General features: G+C 40.7%; 1 protein-coding gene across 1 annotated transcript in view; it reads left to right on the top strand.

Moving 5' to 3' along the window:
• The first annotated feature begins 14,247 nt into the window (after positions 1–14,247).
• erc2 (ELKS/RAB6-interacting/CAST family member 2) overlaps positions 14,248–25,897 on the top strand; it is a 32,241-nt gene continuing 20,591 nt past the window's right edge. The window contains exon 1 of the mRNA XM_041033492.1: positions 14,248–14,919. Coding sequence (XP_040889426.1) covers positions 14,248–14,919 — 672 coding nt within the window. The remainder of the gene's footprint in view (positions 14,920–25,897) is intronic.

Genomic DNA, 25,897 nt, shown 5'->3' with positions numbered 1-25,897 from the left:
CCATGATCTCACTAACAAGCTGGGCCCACTGCCTCTATTTGTGCAAAGACACAAACACACATACAAACATACAAATGCACACACGCACACTCACATACACAAACAAATACACACAAACACATGCATACAGATATAGGAGAGGATGAAAGCAATTATCAATTTAAATGTTCTATGCAATGACTCATTTTGAACCTGGAAGTGATTCAGCCTAAAACAGTTTATTATCATCATTGTATTCACAAGAAAACAACAAAATTATGAACTAAAACAGTAAAAAAAAAAAAAAAAAAAAAGGTCATGAAAATGTTTTTACTTAGCAACTTGTCTGTATGAATTTGAATATTGAATATTGAACTAGAACTGTTTTTATTTTCGTGGCATGTTTTCACCCCTCACACCCCCCACGGGGGACTTGTTGCCAAAGGGTAAACTGTGTAGACTGTTGGTTTTGAATGTCCACCATCATGTTGCTTTGAAGCATGGGTTTGCTTGGCTTTTTCTGGCTGTTTGTAAGCCCTCATATCAGTTTTTGTGTGTTTTGGCTGACCTGGGCTCCTCAGTGTTTGGCTTGCAGTGACTGTCTGTGCTGCTATAAACCTGTGATACAGATGGTCAGCACTTCTCATTAATACGTGTCAATGTACATATTGGGTGTCAGTATAATCTGTGGGGTGAATGGAATGCTACTATCAGATATTTCACTGTTGATTAAACCACTCAGCAGCCAAGCCATTGGAAAGGTGCATGATTAGATCTTATATTCTTGGAAGTTGTACCTGAATTTAAAAGAAAAAAAAAAAAAGGTAAGGCATGATTTCACCAAGGTTTCAAACCTTGTCTTTCACAGGCCAACGTAGAGAATATTGATGAGTAAAATGTTCAGCCATTCACAAATCAGGGCATGTCATTTTGAAAGCACAAGCCTGACTGGTAGCACTTGCTGCTCAAAGAAAAAGACAGAAATAAGGAGGTCGCGCAACGGTGCCTCCAACTGAATGGTGTGAGATCTGTATCGGAACAAGAGGTGGAGACGCTATCTGGTCGATATGAGGTGCATGAGACAAAACAGCCTTCAGTGCAGCCATCCAGATTGACAGAGAGGCAGACAGACACACATCCTTACTGTAAATACAAATTCATTCTTCTGTACAGCTTTTAAGTTTTGAGTACGGCTGTCATGTGCATCCCCATGCCGTATTTGCTGCCAACTTTTGTGTATAAAAAGAATATTTATTACCACAATAATGAGGATGATGATGAAACTAATGATGATGATTATTATTATTATTGCATAAGCATAGTGTATGTGGCTGACTTGTATTGACTGTTTACAACAGTGGAACAAAACTCGTATTCAAGAAACATCCAGTCTGTGTAGAGTTTCTATACATATTGTGTATTGTAAAACAAGACGACAGAACCTCCACGGCAATTGCAGAGTAGAATGCCTTTGTCAGACTATCAGGAGGTCTATGATTTGATGGATATGATCTGCAAGGTGATGAGGGTTACGGGAAGAAGCTGAAAAAAAAGAAACAAAAAAATCTGGAAAATGTCATTCACTGTTGTAAGTGCAATGGGCAAAACGTCAGTCGTGTATCCATTGTGAAACCTTGTGTTTTATTCAGTGTATTCCTGTAAACAGATAGAGTAAATTTTGGTGCATCATGTCAAGTAATGTGATTAATGAAAATATTGACCCTGCAATTTCCAAACAGAGAAAAGAATAAAAAGAAAAGGAATATATTGTGGTTATTGTCTTAAGTCTGTGTGGATGTGTGTGTCACCTACTTCCTTGCAGTACTGATAGAAACACTTTGTAAGTTGTGTAGTAGCTTTGCTGCAGACAGAGGGGAGATCAAGAATAAGACCTCGAAGGCAACGAGACTGTTCAGATAAGACCAGGCTTTACGCGTTGAAGCAGTGATGACTTATCCCAGTGTGGGTGGTAGGGAGGCAGGAGCAGCGAGAGGAGTGTTTGCCAGTGCAGATGGAGGTGTGAGTGTGTGCATGCATGTGTGTGTGTCAAGGAAAGAGAGAAAACTTGAAAAAGGAACATTTTCTAGTCATGCTCACTTTGTCCTCTGTTCTCCCAGCAGTTTGAAAATTCTTACCCTGATAAACACGTGTCATTTATCTTCTGCCACATTATTACGAATTCAGCTGAAACTTGAAGAGCTGAAGAGTACTGTCTAAAGGTTTTTAGTCACTAGAGCCATTCTGTAAAATATTGGGAAGTGGTAAAGAGCAACTGGACCTGCTGGTAAATCTTGAAAATGTTTCAGCTGGTCAGGAGGCCCAGGTATCAGTGATCCACAGAGGTTTAAAGGCCTCAGTATGCTACAAACAAAGTGCTTGCTGGAGCTCCTAACTGCATTTGAAACTCGCTTTTCAGTGACTGATATCTACAACCAAGTGAAAAACCACAAATGCTTTTAATAGAGTGCTCCACTGATCTAGCACTGCAGTCCCATAAAACTGTCTGACTCATGATGGACGGTAAGAAAAAGCGATCAAAGTCGATGCAGCAGAACCAGAGATATCTTTTTTATTCCACGCATTCTTCTTCCTTGTCAAATCAAGGTGTTTAGCCTCAAGCAGAGATGAAGCTCACCTCTTTCTAACTCCACACACCATGATTTTTTAAACTTCCAAACTTGCAGTCTTCAGACCCAACCAATGGTGATTCAAGTGACATCACTTACTTAACACAGCTCTCTGGAGCCACAAAAGCTTTAAACAACTTTTTTTTTTCACATTTTCAGTTGTACAAACCAAAACCTGCAAACAGACTTTGATGTGTAAAATTAAGTTCCCCTTTGAATGTGTCACTATATCCATTTGTGATTTATTACCCCTCTTTATGACAGCAGGGGTTTTTTTTTTTTTCACACCACGTTTGAGTTTTGCCCTTCAGGAACAGGTGTGAAGACTTTTGCCATTAGATGTGGTCAGATAACATGTTGCATTGAATGTCGTAGTTGAAGCATACTGAGACCTTTACTTTGTGGGCTGTTTAAAAGTTTAAATGAAGGTTCATACCCTTGTATTCATCATTTATGAACCTGTGTATTCCTCATGTCAGTGTTGTGTACGTACCATGTTTCTTAACTTAGGGCCAAAATCTCTTACCCATTGACTTATTACTATTCATGCTGGCATTGCAGTGCAGCTCTGGTGTTAATTTACCAACAGCCTGAGCACACAGGTTGTCATGTTTCTTCTTCTTGCATGTGGCACCACCGCACAGTGGAGGACTACTCTAGTGTAACAAAGCTGAACAGGCCATCAGGTTACTTTGATCACAACCCATTCTGCAACCGTAAAGCTTCACTGATCACATCTGCAGATACTGACTGCCCTCATCTGGTTAAGAACAGAACTGAGAGAGGAGCAGACTGAATAACTTAAGTTAAAAATCTACCTATACACCAGAAAACATTATTTTTAATAATTAAGCATTTACTTGCAAAAAGTGGGTTTTCATTTAAATATGTAGCATCACATATAATGTTGTTACTGTGACTGTTCAGTTGCACTATTTAAAGGAAGTCATACAGATGTGTGTGCGTGTGTGTGTTTTCTCTGACTGAATGAACACTCTGCTGAATGAACACAATGGTTCTCAGTTGAAGAAAGTAGCCTCCCCTCTCCAGTTCATCAAAGGTGAACACTGCATAAAAATCTATACTAAGTCTTTGGAAGTCAGGCTTATATTGGCTGACCTACAGTCAAATTCATTATGGAACAATTGAGTTCAAATTCATAATGGAAGTGTGGAGCTGGGGGTGGTGTTAAAGAAAGAAAATAGCTCTTAATAATTCAACCACATGGAAGCCTGTAAATGCAAAACAGGATGAGGCTTTAAACTGAACCTAAGTGCTACGTCCTTGATGCTAATCCAGAATCTGAAGTGGTCAATTATAGTTGCGTGGACTACACAGTCGAGGACGACACTAAGATGTGAAAGGATTAAATTGAACTTTCAACCAACTCTGCGGCTAAAAGAAGGTCACCGGTTTCTTTAATGATGTCAGTCTCTGTACTTTTCACTGAACAGCAAACCAAACTAGATATGAGCAGAAACTTAATGAGGTGGGGGAAAAAAAGATCTAGATTATTTAGTTTTTTAAAAATGAGGTTCAATTGTGAAAAACAAAACTGTCCATTTTGAACGAGCAATTGACCCTGCTGTGACATATCCAAACTGGCAAGACATCAACCAGCAATTTTCAAAAGAAGCAAGCAGTAAGATTCATTCAAGATATACTGTTTTTTCTTTTCTTTTTTTTTTTTTTGTAAAGATAATTGAGACATGGTTTCACAAAGGTTAAAACACCACTAAAAACTCTATTAACTAATATGACCTGCCATTTAAAGTGTTGTAAAGTCTTAAGTGCCCCATCTTTAACAAAGATCTATTACTGGGCCCAACAGCCGTACAGCACTGGTGCCCAACCTTTTTTCCTCCAGGTCAATCTAATGGAACATATTCAACAATCTAATGACATACTTTGTTGGAGGTCACTTACTCTTAGAGGCTTCTCTTCCCATCTCCTACTGCAGGGCATGTGAATGCTTGCATATGGCAGGTTGACTTATGGTTTGTTATTATTGTCTTCAGTTATAGGTCACTTGACCTGGATGTCTTCTTATTGGGGGCATAAAGGTAAGTCATTAAACTATAATTGGGATTCTTGCATTCATCAATTTCCCAGAAGCCATGACGGGAGCCTCAGCCTCTAAGGAGTATTTTCCTCAGCGATGACCCCAGAGAAACAGTTTGTGACTTATCCTCAAGTGATGGGAAGTGTGACATATAGTGGTAGAGGAACTGAGGAAGCAGGGGGTGACCAGAAGCAAGGACCACTCATCCTAAAAATTAATAATTTGTCATTGTTACAGCCAGAGTGCACTCACTCATGACCAGAATTGAGCTGACTCATTGTATCACAAGCACATGATGTGATTCATTTTTTTTCTCGATGCAACTGCGACATTTCAAACAGACGGTCACGTTGCTTGTTGCTGCTTCTTCCAAAGACATTACAAAATCTAGAAACCTCTCGGTTTCTGGTAGAAAGGTAATCTAAAAGCAAAAGTGATTAAGGAGCCCCTTAACAAGGCTTTGATGTCTTTAATCACACCACAAGAGGCCAGCAGAGAGCAGACTCACAACCCTATCAGCCCTAAATATGTCGAGATCCATCAGGCTGCTGAGCAAAATGACAAATGAATGGGGCTGAGGGAAAACTGGCTGCTCAGGTTTTCCTCCCTCACCTGTCACTCACAGTCTTAATCTGCTTGCTTGTGAGTCCTACAGACTGCATAATCAATACACAACCCTTTAATAATGAAACAATCCTTTTTCCAGGCCTGTATGCTTTCTAAAGGGTTTGTTTGAGGACTACTGCTGGCTCACCTCAAGATAAAAAAAGAAAAGATCAATAACCTGAAATTACTCTCATGTCTCAGAAAAAGAGAAAATACCAGATTCTCAGAGCTTCAGAGAAGATTATGTGCTTTTGTGCTTTTTTTTGATTCACTGGTAAAGTGGAAGATTTCAAGCAGGTTTTAACTTAAATTATTACCTATCATCCCTTTGTGCTCAGTTAAGAACTGGTCAAGCAGATGTACTCTAAATGTATTTCTGAAAAGCAGTGTTTATGTTTTTTGCAATCTTGGTGTTGTTGAGGATGAATTTCTTCTTTTGTTTCACTGACCCATGTACAGCAACCTTAGGTCTCTAGTATCTGAAAAAAAAAAAAAAAAAAATCAGTGTCGTACTAAAATATGTAGTTATGAGGTCAATTACTGTCCGCAGCATCCAAAAGGAGAAACAATTGGCTGGCTGGAAAAGGAGAGAATTGCACTGCTTTCAGAGATTACGAAGAGAAACAATGACCATATAGTGGCTGCGAAAATGGAGAAGACTTTCTCATATAGAAGGCAGGGAGTTTTTCAAGGACAGCCTTTGGTTGCAGACTTCAAAAGCAGACGGCCAGCTCTGTTCTCTGTGAAAGAGGTGCATGTCCTATATGTGCTAAGGTTTTTTTGTATGCACCCAGAGTATGTACAGACACAAGAACAGGAAGACAGTGATAAATCAAATATAATAGTGCAAACCAAAAACAAGGATATAGGTAATGTGATATTTAGACCTTTCTCCTTACTGATAATGCAAATGTAGTGGTCAAACAGCTAGTTTTTCACTGTTCATCCTTACTGTGTTGTATATTGTTGTGAAGGTGAGTCACAAGTGTATTGTTAATTTTGTTCAAAATTGTAAGGATTTCATACGCAAGCTTTGTTAAGTCAAATAAAAGGAGAGGTGAGTTACTGTGTGCTGTATTCATTTACAGCCTCTAGCTGGTCGATTCAGACTTTTTTTGGCTTTACTGTTGCTGTAGCTAACAGGAGCTAACTGGTTAAATCTGACAGCAGTTGCTGAGCTTGCTTGTGTAAGACATGCAAGGAGTGGCGTGATTGGCTGAAAGGCAACTAGGAGGCGACAAACCCCACTGTCATGAAAAGTGACATTGTGAAATAAAATAAGACACGAAATAAAAGTGTTGCAGGGAAAATTGCCCACGGTGAAAAAAAAAAGACTTTTAGAAAAGGTAGTTTTGAAATAAAAATTTATATAAGTAAAAAAAAACACTCCATTGAAACAATGATTAAATAACATTTCATAACAATGAATTCAGTTTAAATAATTTCTCAAATAATAAAGTGTCTATCAACACTTGTGAAGTCATTTTGGCTGTTGTTGTCTAGTGTCCATTGCAAGGACATATGTGTTTATGTGTGTTAACAAGCAAAAGAGCTCCTCTCAAACTTGTGTCTAATACTGATGCAGATAGAAAACAATAATTTTAAACTGAATATCTGCTAACTTTTGAGTCTGATTTTCTTTCTAAAGTAGATCAGTGGACAATTGTTTCTTTCTTTGGGAGAATGTGTCTCCCACTAACCTTAAATATAATTTGTATTCACTCAGACATTGAAGCTGACAAATCAGAAAATAGAAATTTCTGGGAACACTTCAACACTGACAATATGGGTGTTTGGGCACACAGGAGCATATTACTGGTCAAATTGTGAAAGGAGAAAGAAGCCATGCCTTTGCTTTGCCTTTAATGTCCTGAAAGGGACAAGCAAATCTACCGTAACCAGCCACCGCTCACAGTCTGTCTGTTCCTGGCATCTCATAATGGAAATACAGAGGAAAAAGGTATTTAATCAAATGGAACACAAAGAGCTTCTAGCTGTACCCATTTCCCCACTTTCCTGTTCATATAACCTTTCCATGTGTGCATGAGACTGAAAGAAAGAGGGAGACAGAGAGGGTCTGTGTGTTTGCGTGTGTCTGTGTTCAGGACATAGAAATGCTGATGTCTCTCCTTTGGGCCCTGTCAAGCACACTTAACGTCAGTGTTTACAATGCAAAATGGGAGAAAGTCCCTGTAATTCCAGGAGGCCTGAAGGCAGGCGTATGCAGGAGGAAGACAGGAGCCAGGGGGACACTGTTCTGTTTTGGAAAAGCCTGCAGGGCTGTCTGTTCGAACACTTGTGAAGGACACGCTCACCTCACGGTGAAGTCACCGTGTGTGACGTTGTGTGTTCAGATTGATTTATGCTCAAGTTCCTGTCAGACCTGCTCACTGAATCTGTGCAGGTTATCCTCAGATGAATTTTAATGCTGGCAGAATGAATACTGGGGAAGAACTGGTTCGTTGTTTTATATAAGACTCAACCATACATATCGCAGCTTTGTTGATTGTGTCACTGATCCAACTATTTGTTTTAAAACCACAGTCTATCTGTCATGTTCTGTATTCTTACAAGTTCAAGCTTAAAGGAATAGTTTGACATATGGGGAAAATGCTTGTACGCTTTTGTTGCTGACTTAAATGAGAAGATTAATACCACTCTCAAATCTGTGTGGTAAATACTGTGTGAAGCTACTGCCTGAAGCCTTATCGTCACGGTGAGGCTACCAGGCAACCAGCCGAGACTCCAGGAAGTTACTGTGCCCAGCCAAGAAATAGTCCAGCACATAAGCCCCCACAAATTCACAATGTGTTGTTTTCACACTTTGGTTTTTGTACAGATTAAACAGAGAAGATACTGTCTAAGTCTAAGATGTTAATTAGTCAGATTTACCAAGTACGTTACCACTGTTTCTTTAATTTGGACTTTTGGTCATATGTTATCTGATAGGCTAATTACCCTCAACTCATGTAAACCAGCCCTGAAATATAAATAGATTCATCTCATCATGACAGACAACAGTATAGTGTAAAATATGCAAGTCAACAGTGCCCCCTGAGAGCCCAGAGTCTCTTTGTGTGCTACATGCTTTTTATCTTCATCTGTTCCTGCACACTTGAGCTTCTTTCATGCAAGTAGTGTTGAGGTAATTCTGATTCTTCTGCTCAGCCAATAAGAATTAACTGGATCAGATGTGCAAGACTAGTGATTGAGCTAGAAATCAGGAGACAGACGGCAGGTGAGGACAAGAAGACACTTTGTAGCCCAGAGTAGCGCCTGTCAGGCGTGCAAGTCCCCTCTCCTTTGCTAGTATTAGCACAGCTTCCTCTCTTGGTAAACCCCCGGCATTCGCCATCTTTAACCGGTGGTTAGAGGTTAGGCTTTACTTGATTTTTTTTTCCATTTTGTGTACTTTACTTCCACTCTGCTTCAAATCAGAGGCAAATATTGTACTTTTTACTACACTGCGTATATTTGTATACGGCCGGGGGCGTGGCCCTGAATGTAGGGGCAAAATATAGCCCCAAACTAGAAATTCAGAACCACTACTGCTAACTCTACCCGTACAGATTTGGCTACTAAACGGAGTCACGCATATAATTTTAAATTCGACCTACCTATCTACATCTACATATAGCATCTACATATAAATCTATACTTACAGTAACATGGAAACGCTGGTGATTAAGTGATTCAGGAATATTTAGAGCCTATAAATTAGAAATCTAAGCGCTGGAATTAAAAAAAAAAAAAAAAAACATTTTCAGTTGATGTGAGTGGACACGGTCAATGATTCCAAATCAGCGCCAAGATGATGTGAAATTCAGTGGAGGCTGCTCACCGCATCTCATCCGCCCATCCCCTCCTGCCAGCTGCCACTTGCAGTAGTGGTGATGCTGCTCTCTGGTGAGTAGAGGAGGAGAGAGAGCGTGTCCGCTGCCCAATGACAGAGCAGGATGCTGAGAGAGGCTGCTGGGGTGAATGGAGGCGACAAGATGCCGTCTAGAGCGGCGAAGGAGAGGCATTAACATCGATAAAGGTATATCTATTTCATTTATTTTACCGTCACTCTGTCCGCCTTTCATTGTAGAAACAATGACTCTTAAAATCCGCCAAGTGTCCTTTCGATTTTTTGAGCGTTTAATGAGAAAACCACCGGCTATGTGCGTTTAAAAAAACCCTTTTCATTCCGTGGTCGCTGATTGCATAGACACAGCCAGTCAGTGATCACTTGATACCTGAGAATTTGCATTTTAAAGCAGGTTTGAGACGATAGAGCAGCGCCGTATTTCAAAATAAAGGTTTCAGTCGGTTTCCCCACGGCGGGTTAGACTAATATTTCATTGGTGTATTCAGGTGCTCGACGCGCACCACGCTGGTGCCATCGAAAAATGTAGGCCCAATGAGCTGTCAATTGCTCGGTCGTGCCTTCCTCTGCTGCATCAAATGTAATTCAGCCTACACATCAGTTAGTAGACATTATGAGAGATATTTTAATTGGAAAGAGATGCCTATGTGCAATTAAGATAAACATCTGTCGAGGACGTTTCACGTGTTTTCCGAGCCTCTTCAGAAGCCGTTTCCTCTAATGGGCAGTTTGTGTTAAACGTTGGAATTTGGTGGCCGGGTTAACGGGCCATTTGGAGTCGCACATTTACATTTTCTCATCCAATCAACCAACCAGTGAAGTCAATGGCAGGCACGGGGGGCGTTGAGGCTCTGTAGTAGAATACGTGATGAGGAGGCTGCATGTGTTGCACTTGCCCAAGTGGCTCTGCGCCGCACTGAACCGGTTCCTACTTCTTTTCACACGAAATTTCTCCATTATCAACCTATTGAAAAAAGGCTATTTATAGAAGAATGTCCTTCTCTGTCAGCTCCAGACATGCGCTCTGAGCTCAAAAGCACATTCTCACAACCAAAGATCCCTGTTTTTAACTAGTAGTTTCATCCACTATAGTTTTATTAGAGGAAGAACAAACTGTCTAGCATGCTGGCTTTCAGAATGTCATGACTGCCTTGTAGAAATCAGTCTCCCTGACCCCTCTGATCCACTCAGCATCGCCTGTGGTGAAATCTTTCTTTCAGAACATCTGTATCCTCCCTGCTGTTTCTGCACCACTGCTCTCTGAGCTGCCAGTGATAATTTCCTCAGTGGTCTGTATTGGCATTTTCTGACAAGTTTTTGGGCCCTGGTCACTGTAATTGCTTATTAATAACTGAGCATGAGGAAGGGTCAGAAATTAATGACAGCAACAGCATGGCCAAATTTTGTAAAAAGCTGCAGAAACAAATCAGTGTGAAAAATCTTTAACTATACACCACACTGTTTCTGCAATAATATGATAGCCTACTCTCTTATTGCACTTTGGTCACTTCGCTCTGCCCGGCATCCATCCAGCAATGTGCTATGGTGCTACGTGGATCTGGCTCATTCAGTGGTTAAATCGCAGATTTAGATGCTGACCATACTAGTGCTGAAATGATTAGTCAAATAATTGATTAGTTAAGCAACACAAAATTCACAGCAACAATTTTGCAGATTGCCTTATTGTTTAAGTAACTTATCAAACAAAAACTTGATATCAGCTCCAAAAAAAGAGAGAATTTGCTGCGTCTTCTGTGTTTTATATCACTGAAAATTGAATATCTTTGGCTTTTGCACTGCTTGAACCAAAAAAATCTACCTTCAGTATGTCACCTTGGGCTTGTTTTACTATTTTCTGGCATTTCATAATGGATAATGGCCTCATTAACCTATCTGATCAAACCACCTTGGATTTAGTGCTCTAAGACTTCCGGCAATAAATCTGTAAAATCTAATCAGACCCATGTGATTAGAGACTGTAGCCACTGGACGGACAGAAAAACAGAAGCCCCATACCATACAATACAAATGCCCTGCAGCATGTAGTAGTTAAGTAAAGACAGTGAATTTTTTGATGTTGTCAGAACTGCAGGCTCAGTGTGGGTTTTTTTTTAAATTATTATTGTTATTTTTGAGGTCACAGTCTATTGTGTTATGTATTCCTTTAAAGCAGTGTTTGTTCCCAGTAATGCGGTATTCCTCTGTTTGGCCCAAGTCACGATTTTCAAAAGAAATTATTCCCAGCTTGTGTTCCTTTGTTAAATACAGTAGCTGACAGTTAAGATTGGCAGGAAACATGGGGGAGCGAGGGGGAGGACATGCGTCAACAAACATCCCCAGGTGGAATCAAAGCAGGGGTGTTGTGGTCACATGGCTCACATCCCAGATCACTGGCCCGCCAGCGTGGCACATTTGGCATAATTTTTGAAACTCATCCTCACGTCAGATTACATACTGTAGTTTTCTGTAATTTGCAATTACAAGGGCAGCTACGTAAGTGAGTCATAGTTGACGTTAATAGAATGTGTCAGCTTCTAAAATTTGGGGGGGGTTGACAAAATGAGTTCTCATGACAACCTAAAATAATGTGAAGAAGAGGTACAAAGGAGCCAGAGAGTCACTGTCAGGATCACTGGTGAGTAAGCGGTGACGAGGAGAAAGTCTAAAAAATGATGATCACATACTGTGTGTAAACACAGAAAAACTGAATTAAAGAGGAAACACTCATTTACAAGTAGATCCTAACAAACACTGACTGAAAGAAAAGCGTCACAGGACATGTTGCTTTTGCAGTACGGAGTCAAAAATGACCATTGAGTTGAATCACCAGCACTAACAGTTGTTTTATTTGTGCTGCTCATTACTGTTGCTCTTAAAGCATTTACCAGCCAGACTTCACAGACCTACTGTAGCAAGCTGACCACTGAAGATAAGCACAGCAGTGTTTGTTGTTGCATATGTCTGCATATTTAAATTGCAAATTTAATTTGCCAGTGTCTCTCAGGGGGACTAAAAAAAAAAGTTATTTTACCGTGTTTATAGGCTAAAGCATGAATTCAAAATCTTAAGACATGCTCTGTCCGAGCCTTTAAACAGATTCTGTTTGATTTGTTGTGCCATTTTGTATTGTATTTGTACATTCCCATCCCATTTCTAGACACCTGTTACTTAATATAACTAACAGAGATAGCAGTGTCCCGTGAGACCTCCTCTGTCAGGCTGCAGTGATTTGCCCCTGGCCAAGTGTTTCCTCACAGATGATGCCTCAGTGAGTGCAGCTGAGGGTTTCTGTCACCCAAAATCTAACTGAATTTCATAAACCATGGAGACCTGTTGACACGTGGCTCTCTGTGCCATGAATTTTCATTTCATCTGCCCCTCAAATTAGAGTAAAAGAATTTACATGAAGTTAAAAACTTGGGATTATAAGTAAGAAAGCACCCATAAAGCCTACAGGCTGTCATATCACCTCAGCATCCCATGGCATCTACTTTTGGCCACAGTTTTTCCCTCACCTTTTGGAAACTTATGCTACTGTTATGTCAGACGACGGAGGTGCTTTATCAGTGTTAGCCCAGGCATAGTCACCATGGCAACTGGGTCTAAGCAAGAGTCACCAGAGGAGAGAAAGTACCATAGTTCACTTCGATGGGAGGGTCTAATTTTTTTTTTCTCACAGAGGGTCCAATATTATTAATGTCCAGACAGTCTGTGTCTCCGACATCTGCATTCAGTGTCTTTGTCTTCAGTGTTTGTTGTTAAACAGCTTTCCCTATTTTACACAAAAATATCTTCCATACTGTAATAATGACTCGGTCATTACCTGCCATCTCAAGCTTTAATAAATCATAGACTGTGATATATCTTGTGATATACTGAAGCTGGGATAGCATGAAATGGCAGAGCCATTATTACACCATTAAAAATTAAGCCTTCCGTATCCTTCTCTCTTTGTTAGCCAGAAAGATCTGCTCTATTTTACAAATTTTAATCAAAATTGTGTCTAGAAAATGGCTGATTAGGTTTTAGTCCCACATTGTGGAATGTATATTATGATCTTTGATTGCATTTACCTCATCACTTTTTTTTTTTTTTTTTAGAAATGTACTATATATATGTATCCGATATGTGTCCGAAAAATAACATCAGTACTGTGAGACCAGCATAAAGGTATGCTCAACCCAAAACATCTGTGGTTATTAAAATATTGCAAGCCTGTTGTCTGTTTTCATTTGTACATTTTATATGTTAATGAGACAGCATAATGCAGCAGAGGATTACTTTGTGTCAAACGCCATGGGCCTAATTATGTTAGCTGTCTGTCATAACTGATTTTTATTGCTTTGAGTTAAAAAATATTGTGTTGATTGTATTGCTTGGTTTGACACAGTGCCCTCTGTTGATGTTCTCTTGTGTTTTTAATAGCGTAACAGCATTTGGGTTTCTGTGTATCTGTGGTATGTTACAAGCTAACTAATCAATCAACCCACTTTACAAAGTCCTCTCCACAGAAAATATAAATAGAGCTGACCAGCCAGGCAAACAAATAATATCACACTCACATAAACTGCTAATTGGATCTTTACATCATTACTTGATGCACAGAATCTGTGCTTATTTTACAGTAACCTCTAATCTGAAAATAAGAGAAAGGCATTTGAATGATTAAAGTTTAGCCTGCATGTTTTTGCAGATGATTAATTTTAAAGAGAAAGAAAGAATGACAGAACGACTGAAAGAACAATTTCTTTAACACCTACTGATATTGACTGATCAGTCTTAAGGCTAACAGCACTATTTATTTTTTCATCTACTATGTAGCATCTTACAGGCCAAATTTATTTGTTTCACCAAGCTCAGTTTCTGGGGGAATGTATTTTTTGCTTCAAGTGTACTATACTTTTTTTTTCATCAGATACATACAAATGTTTGTTATTCACCTAACAGGTGCTTCTCTCCTGTTTCCTCAGATCTGACTTTGATGTGCTTCACCTATTAAGGCATGAAATAAGTCACCCATGTGTGGTTCAGAGAGTCAGAGCAGTCTCATTTCAGCGCGCCCCTGTTAAGGACCCTCTGGTGGCTACACCGCCGATTCACAGGACATGTACGGCAGTGCCAGAGCTGTAGGCCATATAGAGAGCAGCCCCGCACGGTCCCCGCGCCTGCCAAGGTCCCCCAGACTGGGCCATCGGAGGGCCAACAGCGGGGGCGGGGGTGGTGCGGGGGGCAAGACGCTCTCCATGGAGAACATCCAGTCCCTCAACGCTGCCTATGCTACTTCGGGGCCCATGTACCTGAGTGACCACGAGGGCGTGGGCTCCACTGCCACCTACCCCAAAGGCACTATGACTCTGGGTCGCGCCACCAGCCGGGCCATGTACGGGGGCCGCGTCACAGCCATGGGCAGCAGTCCTAACATCGCTTCAGTGGGGCTGCCCCATGCTGACCTTCTGTCTTACAGTGACCTGGGCTCCCTCTCCATGCTGCACCCCCACCACCACCAGGGGGTGCCCTCTGCCCTGCTGAGGCAGGCGGTGCGGGGCAGTGGGGGGGAGCTGCTGGAGATGCAGGCCCAGCTCAGGGAGATGCAGAGGGAGAATGAGATGCTGCGCAGGGAGCTTGACCTGAAGGACAGTAAGTTGGGATCTTCCACCAACAGCATCAAGAGCTTCTGGAGTCCTGAGCTGAAGAAGGAGAGAATAATGAGGAAAGAAGAAGCTGCACGCACATCAATCCTTAAAGAGCAGATGAGAGTCACTCATGAGGAGAACCAGGTGAGACCAGCCCTCTGAGCTAATCCACTCATTACTGCAGTAAATTTCAGTTGCTGCTAGTGTATTGTCCTTCTTTTTTCAAGTATTGTCTCTTTTGATCTGTGTCTCTGCTTTCATTGCTCTTTTTCTGCAATAGATCGCTGTCATCCCCAGTTCAAGCATTCAGAGAATTACTGCAGTCAATCATGTTGTTCAGTACTTGTGGAAACCTTTCTGGAAAGAGTAATTTGTGTACATAAATATTTAACACACACTCTCCTCGCCTAGTACTCCAGTATCAGTACAGAATCAATGTCAGAGAGATCACTTGAGCCACAGGAAATATGAAACCCTTTAATCTTGTTTTCTATAATGTAGTTTTTGAAATCTGTGCTGATATACAGAGACTCGTGTCTTGTATGTAACCACTGTATACTCCACAATTTGAACAATACAAAGCTGCTCTCGGTTGTTTAAGGACTGAGTGAGAAGCATGATGACACTGCCAACAGGTGAATTGTAGCTTTATTATAGTGTGGCCAAAATAACACTTTACTTTACTTTCATCGTTGTGATCGGACTGGCCGTAGAGAGTGAGACTGCTTGCCTCATTGTGGGGGTGTAGTCATGGCCCAGTTAAATCAGTTACTGACAAGAGTAGGCACGAGGCCCAGAGACAAATGTCAAGGACACTTAAACACTCAGTGTCTGTCTTACTCTCTCTCCATCTCTCTCCTTTTCCATTCCCTTTCCTTTACTTACTCTGACTTTGATCATTTCTCTCTATCCACCTTTGTTTATCTGCCCTTCACTATTTTCAAACATAGTTTTTTTTCTGGAAAAGTGTAGAAAAATATCAATACCAGATATACTCTTCTTTTTTAATTCAGGTACATTGAAAAATGTGTATTCTTCTACCAGTCAGGTGACAACGTGGTATCAAAGATGGCTGTGCTAACCTGATTTTGATGATTTTCATGTTTAATCTGAGTTGCAGGACTGCATTATCCTCTACAAACTGGGAAACAAATTTCATCATCTTTGGGATATACACTATATAACAGCAAATAGTAAACTGAGTCATAGTTCAGACAGAACGTTTCGATAGAAAGCCCTAGTGTGATATTTCCACTGCAAGCAAAAGTGCACGAAACACTGAAGTAGATTTCTGGAATAGGTCAGTGTATTGCTTGACTGGCTAGATGAAGCTTTACAGTGTTTTGTTTTTTTCCTTTTTCTTTTTCTTTTTGAGACAGGCTGTGGCATGATGCAGCAAATTGCAACAACGCTTCGAGCAAAGTAAAGGTTGAATTTTACCAGCTGGTCGTGGTCTTTGTGCCAGTCTGCCTGCGTTTCTGTCTTTCTAGCTGAGTGATGTTGTCAGACACAGAGCAGCCAATAGGCCGCTCATTACTCAAAGAGGCAGACACTGTCCCTCCACCCTTCAAGGGCATAGCAGGATACCATTAGTGTGACCCTTAAATGAGACCCGTCTGTCTGTGTCTGCTTGAATTTCTGTATATGAACGTTCCCTTCTAAAATTAATAGATTTTTGCTCACTTGATTTCACTTGAGTTTAAAGAGGCTGCAGTGTTCCAGCTCGTCTCTGAAGCAGTGCCATGCTGCCTGCTAAAGGGAAGGATGTTGAGCTCTCTGCCTCACAATTGGATGGTTTTACCTGCTGGCGATCCCTAGAGCGGAGCCAAAGGTACTTTCATTCTCTTATACCTGTATGATTCATGAAAATGTATAAGGATGATGTTGTGGAAAAGAATGTGCCTGTTCAAGCTAAACCAGCACTGGCACTGACAGGGCCCAGCCATTCATCATTTCACTTATTCCTTATGTTCACTGCGATTAAATACTCGGCGTGAATCCTTGTGGACAGCATATTTTTAGCTTGGCTTCATACACTGTAGGAGCTGAGTGTGTCCGGCAGAATGTGAAAGCTGTACAGTGTGGGTTTTCATTCCTTTGTGCTTGATACAAAGAGAGGACACTTTTTTATATCCTCAGCTTTGTCCATCAGTGTTTGCTCTGACTCTACACTGAATGATATTTATAGCCCTCCTGGTAGGGCTCATTAATGAAGTATGTCAGCTAATAAAAGGCAGATGTGCCTTGTTACTATAATTGGTCTTTTCTATCTTGATTTCTGGGGCTGTGAGGCATCCTTACATAAGTGTATACTTACGGTGGGATGGTTCGGTCACACCCATCGGGCTGGCTGAGGTTCTGACTGAGGAGCAAATTGCCTCATTAATAATGGAGTAATTTCAGGCCAATCATTACATCTGTCTTGTAGCACCCTTTGCAATTGCATCAGGTGCCTCAGGCCTCTATTAGCTTGAACAAATGCCATGCATTATTTATTTTGTGAAAAATAAGATCCTGGAAAACATGCTACCTTCTTTTTTTAACCAAATCTTTGAAAAAGAATAAAACCATTCAGGCATTAGAATCTGTTTTGTAAAGCACAGACTCCACTGTGAGTGAAATACCAACCATTGCCTGCAGAGCTTTAATCAAGACAGTCGATGGTCATGACTAAAGGTAATGATTAGCCCGGGACTTGTTTTGTGTTGCGCATTTTAATGTACTGTGCAACTGGCTAAGGCTGTTAAAGCAGAACCATCTGACTTGAATTCAACAGAATTTTTTGTCATGCTGAAGCTGGACAAGAGCTGCTGGAGGCAAGTGTGTGAGCTAGAGCGTACCATATCTGACTGAGTCATGACCACTGCTGCTCAGCCACCCAGTCAGCCTTCATCAACACAATCCCCAAAATGGAGGCTGAACTTCTCATATCACACCGCTTTGTCTGTGCATAGATACGGTGCCTCAGACACGACATGTTGTTTTCTCTCTCTCTTTACTGTGATTTGCTGATTGTTGCAAGAATAGTGTGAACATATGAACATGGTGGGACAGTTGTGTCTCATCAGTGTCAGGGTTTGAGCATACAGTATTGGGAGCACACTGTGAGAATAAGAATGCATTCTTGTCTGCGTGTTTGTACCATACAGTCTGTGGTGTGTACTGAATGTGTATGGATGGATGTATGTTTGCAGTTTTTATTATAGGTTTCCTCCCTTTGTAGTGATGCCACAGCTAATGTGTGTGCAGAGGTTTAGTCAACCCCATCTGTATTGTGTGTGGGATAGGTATAGTCACAATTGTTCTTTTGCATATGACTCATATGTGGTGGGGGGGCAGCAGGTGTGCACACAACACAATGTACATTAATGCAGAATGTTGAGAAGGTGGTAGCAGTCACATATACATACAGTGAGCAAAGGTATTGATGTTTTCAGTGATGTCAGGGAACGGTGAGCTCATGTGGACACAGGAAGTATCATGTGAACACCCATGGATATCCTTTCTGTGGCAAACCCCACCCCCAACCCCCAACCCATCTGAGCATACAAGATGGCTGCTGCTTCATCAACAGGACAGGGAGGTGATGAAATGAAGAGTCTCTCCCCTCATTTCATCTCAACAAGATGAGATGAAATGCAAAGAAGCAGGGGGGTACTCAAAGAGAGAGGGTTGGAAAGATTAAGATGGGAGTGGAGGATGGAGGGACAAAGCAAAGGGGATAAGATGTGTTACAGTCTGCTGCATCTCTTTCTCCAGAACTGTTTTAGATTAGATCAGAGCAGTGCAGAAATGTCCATTTTAACAAGTAAAGACTCCAATGCTGACGATTTATCCTTCTTTAAACAAGGAAAGAAAATTGGACAATAAGATGAATTTCTGTTATTTCCACTGCAATTTTACTTCTTTTTCAGAAACTTTCTGGAAATATAAGTAAACACATCAGATCACAGAATAACACAGATTACTCTATTTGGCATGTTTTCATAGTTTTATATAAAATGCATAATATTTTTAGATTGTGAGAATGAGCTTATTTAAAGTAAGTATAGCCAAAACAATATCTTGTAATAAGCATCTTAGGATAATATACTGGAATGAGGCAGTCATACATATGGTGAAAGAAAAGGAAAAGTGTTCTGAGCTGTGTGTCTTTGTTGATATTTGCAGTCCTCAGCTCCACAATAATGTGAGCGTTTATATTATTCTCTGGTCGTCTTGGTCTGGAGCTATCAATGACTCTCCACTGTCTCAGCTTTAGGAAGCAGTAACATGTGGACATATGCTTTTGAATCAGCATTGGTAGACAGACTGCATGGTTTCATGCAAAATCATTGTGAAATTATAAGGCTTCATCTCACCATAACCCAGACACTGTGAATCACTGAGCATTTTGCATTAGCATGAAGTAAAAGATTTAATACCCAGAATTAAATCACATAGCTGTGATTCATAGTGCAAATGCCAGAGCCTAACAGATGTACTGGTGCTTATGCAGCCTGTATCACCCTCTTACAGATATGATATAGAGGCTGATATTCCACCAACAATGCAGCAGATAAACATATTGGGTAAAAAAGTGGCCGTCAGCACCATCACCAGGTCCAAATTTGTCCAAGACTTTGGTTTGTGATAAAATAGCTGCATAACTAATAACATTCCCAACAGCCACAGCTGCACATTGAGTGTAGTTCTAATAAGTGAACGTTAGAATGCCAACATGCTAAACTAAGATGGTGAACATGATAAACATAACATCAACATGCACTGTTATTGTGAACATGTTAGCATGCTGATGGTAGCATTCAGCCCAAAGCGATACTATGCTGAAGTTCAGCCTCACAGAGCTGCTAGCATGGGTAATGCTGCATGGCTGTAGACTTACTGAGTGGTATTTGTATAGTATTATTACAGTGTTAGTGAATACTCATTATACTCATCGCTGTATTATTAGTATAGCTTACAGAATGCCATCCATTTGAGACTGCTGTAAATGCTGAAATCTGTGAAATCTGTGTGTGTGTGTGTGTTAATGTGTAATATCACCATTGATGACACTTTGACATAGAGTAAATGAAAGGAAACCTAAAGATAGGGACTGGTCTTTGGTGGCTTTATCAAACTAAATAATGGTCAGCTGTTACAGTTGGCTGTTTTGTTATACGAGGAGAGCTTGTAATATCTGCTCAGGCACGTATTATACACTTCAGATGATGAATAACAATACAAATAAAAGATATTATAAATGACCCTCTGCACAATGGGTGAACACTGAAAAGCACTATGACGAAAATCATTGAGTATTCAGTACGGTATTACTTAACTCCTGCATGCTGTCCTGACTCAGATTTCTGCATTCCCACTGCTCCAACTTTCTTTTAGCTGAGTGGAGATGAATAAATGCCACGTTTGCTGGCATGGCTGTGGGTGTAATTGTATATTGTCAGCCATCACGACATACAACACAGAGATTAGGAATGTAGTGAGAAGTAGGCTTCTCTGACTCAGCGCTTTGGAGCTGTCCATCTGTCAGATAGAAACACCCACTCTTTCGAACACACATGCAAATACAGTACAATATAACACACATACAGCTGCTCGTGCTTTTGCCACCTGGTTAAAAAAAAACCAAAAAACTATATGTCACCAGCTTTTAGTATCAATCTGTGGACAGGGTAGCTTTATTCATTTTCAAAACACTTTTGTAGCCATTTTGACCGACGGTCCAGACTGAAATATTTCAATACCTGAATTGCCATGAAATTTAGACCAATAATTCACTGTCCGAGGGTGAAACCTCCTGTCCCAAAACTATGAGTCTGCAGGACTTAAGTGATTCCCTGACTTTTCCTGTGGTGCCATGATGAGGTTGACATTTGTGGTTTTAGTGAAACATCTCAACAAGTAATGGGTGGATTGACATGACTTTAGCACACACATTCATGTCCTCCTCAGCATGAATTATAAAATCCATGAATCTATGAATCTTTTGTCTAGTGCCACCATCATGTCAAAAGTTTTGGTTTGTGATCAAATACCTGTAAAACTAGAGGCATTGCTCTAATTTTGAGGAGCATGGTAAACATAACTTCTCAACATTGTTTTGCATGAATAAAAGCTCACAAAGCTGCTACTGTGCCTGCAGACTCTTAGTCTTGTGAAAAGTCAAACCTATAGTGTGCTGGTGGATCTGTAATTAACTTGCTCGTAAGCAGACTTAGCTCTTGGCAGTTTGAGATTTTGAGGGGTTGGGGGTAGGCAGAGCCTAACTCCTCTTATCTCCTTCTTTTGTAGCTCTCAGAAGGGTTTTGTGTTTCTGCACAAAAGGATTTTTGACAGTCTGTTACCCCTGGCTGCCCCAGGTGTCAGTTAGAGGGGGAAACACTGTAGCTCAACATGTCTCCTTGACTCGTGAAACCTCTGGAAGCTCATTTTTAGAATATTCAGTGGTAGAGAAGCCTTCTTTTGAGGTGACCACAACTCAAGTATCTGCTGAGTCATGGCTGTCTCACAGGGACTGGTACAGTTTTGCTGTGGATGACGGGGGGATACAGAAGGAATGGCCGTATAGTCACTTTAACCCACAATGCAATTATGCAAATGGAATCATTGGAGTGCCTCCTGCAGTTTAGTTCCAAGGCAGCAGGTTATTGATCAAGGCAGAGAGACAGAGTACTGATGAAAAAGGGAGAGGGAGCAGGACTGAGCAGGGTAGAAGCACGCTGATATTTTCAGGGAGTTATTCTGTACATGGTCATAACTCATGAAGGAAACCGGTCATTTCTCATTTTGACTGGTTAAACTGACTACAACAGTATTGCGTGTGTTATTTTAAAGTAATCCCAGTTGTATTGTATTACTCAGACACTTCACAGATCCTTTCTTTGTAATTTATGGAAATGTGAGTAAGTGATAGCATGTGCGTGCAAATGAATGGGCTGCACTCAGTGTGAATTTGAGATGTATTATGTGGTTTCTGTTGCGGGACCAAATGCCACTGACTCACATAAGGGAGTGTGACAAAAACTGTTGAAGATGGCAGCGGTCTTGCACTCAGATTCATCAACTCCTTCTGCTAACACAAACACTGCCCTCTCATGGTTGGAAGAGCACATGCTTCACATGCATACAGTATCACATCTTGTGCACTGTGGAAGTGAACAGAGGAACAATAGAGGGATAAATAGTGCTTCTTTTTAGCTTGATTTGTTAGTAGCATCAGTATATCAGAGCTGCAACTGATGATTTCATTATGGATTCATCTGCCAGTTTTTTATTGATCAAGTGTTTGGTCTGTAAATGTCGGAAAAAAGTGAAAAAAAAAAAAAAGCCTGTCACGATTTTCCAAAACCTAAGGCCCAAAAGTATTCAGTTCACTATCACACGAGACAGAGATAAGCAGCAGATGTTCACATTGGAGAAGCTGGAGCCACATAATACTGATAATTTCTCTTGAAAAATGACTTATATGATTAATCAGTTATAGTTAGTGTTTAAGTTTCTGTTGCAATTTTCTGAGCAATTATCAGTTGATCGACTAATCTTTTCAGCTCTACAACTACTACACTACAACTCTAATACCTCCTCTCATCCTCATCTGATTATCACTACACTACTGACACTACACTACTAATTTTATTTACAATACTACTATTAATTGTCATGCTACAACAAGACCAATTATTGTAAAATCATGGTGATTAATTGGAGCCATTTCAAACCCATTTCAGATCTTTTCATCTCTCTCCAGAAAGGTCATCTTGATAAAGTCATATTTTTTCTGTGGGTATATTGACCTTTTTTATGGCAGACACTTTGGCTCGTCATAGCAGGAAAAGCACAGGTGAAACAGATTTTGTTAACAAAGGCTCAGTTCCATCAAGTGTCCTACTAAGCTCTGTCAGTGAACCAGCATGAACAATACCAAGACCCTGGAACAAGCTCAGCTAAATGGAAAACAGTCAACACTATTCAAATTATTGATCCCAGCTGTGCTGTTCCTGTTATGACAAGCCAGAATGTCTGATGTGAAAAAGGTCTCTTGTGAATGTGATGTACTGACTGATGGCTGAAGACTGATTAACAGGCAGCTGGACAGACTTACGGAGTGGCTCTCATTTGAAAACCCGGCCTCATATCAAAATGGGAAATAGCAACGTTTGTCCACAGTACAAAACGTATCAGTCTCACAATTAGGGCCTGGAAATTGTGAATTGTTCCCGTTTTTTGTCCTATTTGTTATAAGAGTGGCGTGTCCTTTTAAGAAGCTGGGCAGTGTATATGTTCTGTGTGTGCGCGCGTACCTGTTGTTTATGTGCGTAAGTGTGTGCGCGAGGAAGATGAATGCTGGAGAGTAAAAGTTGAGCGAGTTGTATGTGAGCTGCAGGAATTTAATACGGTGAATGTAAGAGTAACAATGAAGTTGAAACCCTTCCAGGTGAACAAGACTCCCGGCCCGTTTTTGGAGTTCTGCCGTTGTGTGTGCCGTTGTCCCTGGAGCTTTTCACGGTTCCTCTCTGCTCTCGGACCACGGTCGCGGAGCTGAGCAGAAATGGTTAACACATTCTTTTCTATTGGCCTGCCGACAGGTCACGTGACTGATTGCAGCGGTCTTCTCAAAATAAAAACATGGCGGCCATTCCTTTCATTCTCAGTGGAAAATGCATTATTTCAAGATCGTTTGGACATAAAAAAAAAAACATTTTGATGATAGCTCTAGCGAGAAATATACATCACAATATTCGTTCAGTTCTTGTAAATTATCTTTGTTTGTTATTACGATGAATATTTCACGTCTCGGCATTAAACTGTTAGTGTTACGTTTTCTGCCGTTATGTGGTTGCTATGAACGCTGCCACAGACGAAACCAAGTGGCGTGTTTGTTATTGTATATATTAGTTACATTGTGAGCTGCTGAAATATTTCTATAACTGTTGATGATATCCGTTCAAAACAAAAACAATATAAAACGGATTTTAGTGCCCCGGGGATTACATATATGAATATATTTATTGTTTTATTTTTATTGGACTAAAAGATAATCCTTTCCGGGTTGACCTAGTTCAATTCGATTTCTATATTAGTACTTCCGGTCAAAACTTCCGGTGATCTAACAGCGACAGCGGAAGACAGCGAGAGCCAACCAACAGCGATCGAGTTACATTAACAGTGAGATTATTTTATTCTATTTACATAGCACTAGCTATGTAGCTAACATTTAGGTCAGTTGTCCTGTAGATGTTTTAGAATTATCCGTTGTTTTTTCAGCGTTTGACGTTTTTTAGTTGATGTGCATACGAACAAAAAAAAAAAAAACACACGGCACCCTGAAAAAAGCGCCAACTTTTCTCGACCAGAAGAAACGATTCAATCTGGCGCAGAGAAAGCATAACCTATCGCTGTCGGAAACTACATTTAGACCAGGGGTCGGCAACCCGCAGCTCCAGAGCCGCATGTGGCTCTTTCATCCCTCTGCTGTGGCTCCCTGTGACTTTGGAAAATAAATAATGACTATTTAATTTAAATGTATTTTTATTTTAGTTCGTTGGTTTTTTTAAATGTAATTCTAAAGATGATGGCGATCTTGTAACATCAAAATAAAACGTTTTTCGTCACAACCGCCGACACCCGGCGGCAATATTTATTGAGCTTTTCGACCCCCGGTAGGTAAACGATGGATAAATCCAAGAAAAGTTTGGCAGACCACAGGTTACAGTCCTGATGTGCAGATTTTTATTTCATAAATACGAGGACATTGAGTATTTTATTTGAAACTTAGCATCAACAAAGCGTCTTTTTTCGGAGTTTGAAACGTTTTTGTTACATGCAGAAATAAAATTTCGTGTTCTCTGTATCAGTTCACTGGTTTCATAAATGCAACATGCAGTGTTGTCCTCATTTTAGATGTCAAAGGGTTTTGTGGCTCCAGGTGTTTTCTTTTCTATGGGAGGCGGTACAAATGGCTCTTTGAGTATTTAAGGTTGCCGACCCCTGGTTTAGACAGCTGTCAAGTTAGGAGTAGTATGAGATTGTCAGAGGCAGGCCTACCGAATAGTTGTTTGACTATTTCTAATCAAACAACGATTGCACCAGATGAAACACATGATGCACGGAAAAGGTGGTAAATAATCTTGATCGCGGCCGTTGGTAGTGTCCGACAGCGATAGGTTATGCTTTCTCTGCGCCAGACTGAATCGTTTCTTCTGGTCCAGAAAAATTAGCGCTTTTTTCAGGGTGCCGTGGTTTTTTTTTTTTTTTTTTCTTTTTTTTGTTTTTTTTTTCGTATGCATCTCAACTAAAAAGCGCCAAACGTTGAAAAAACAACGGATAACATCTACAGGACAACTGACCTAAATGTTCGTTACAATCTCTCTGTTGTCTCTCGCTCTCGCTGTCTTCCGCTGTCGCTGTTAGATCACCGGATGTTTTGACCGGAAGTACTGGCCCACACACTCAAGCTCTAACGTCAGCGGTCGCCATATTGTGCAAGGAGCGAATTGTGAGACTGATACGTTTTGTACTGTGGACAAACGTAGCTATTTCACATTTTGATGGCCTGTCTGACAGGCCGGCTGATTGGCGTGTGCCCCTGTCTAAGTGTAGAAATTGAAACCGTCTGCCAGGGGGCCTGGCTGGCTGATTTGTCTGGCGGGCCGGCCGATGGGCGTGATCGAGTCCCTGCCTAACTGTAGAAATTGAAACGTAGGGGGCCTGGCTAGCTCGCTCCCTTGGCACATGACGCCAGGTACGTCCACCCGGAAAGGATTATCTTTTAGTCCAATAAAAATGAAACAATAATATATATATGTAATCCCCGGGCACTAAAATCCGTTTTATGTTGTTTTTTATTGAACGGATATCATCAACAGTTACACAAATATTTCAGCAGCTCACAACGTAACGAATATATACAATAACAAACAGTGTTCATAGCAACCACATAACAACGGCTTGGTTTATAGAAAAGAATAGAAATAGAATGGGACAAAAAAGCGTGAACATTGCGCAATTTTCAGGCCCCAAATGTGAGTATTTCACATTTTGCATTTGAAACTCTGGCTGGTTTGTGTTGATCATCCGTCTCTGTTGCATCATGCTCTGACGCTCTGTTTTTACCATACAT

This window comes from Toxotes jaculatrix, chromosome 3 (assembly GCF_017976425.1).
Source record: "Toxotes jaculatrix isolate fToxJac2 chromosome 3, fToxJac2.pri, whole genome shotgun sequence".
Lineage (NCBI taxonomy): Eukaryota > Metazoa > Chordata > Actinopteri > Toxotidae > Toxotes > Toxotes jaculatrix.
This window is presented reverse-complemented; position numbering and strand designations above follow the sequence as displayed.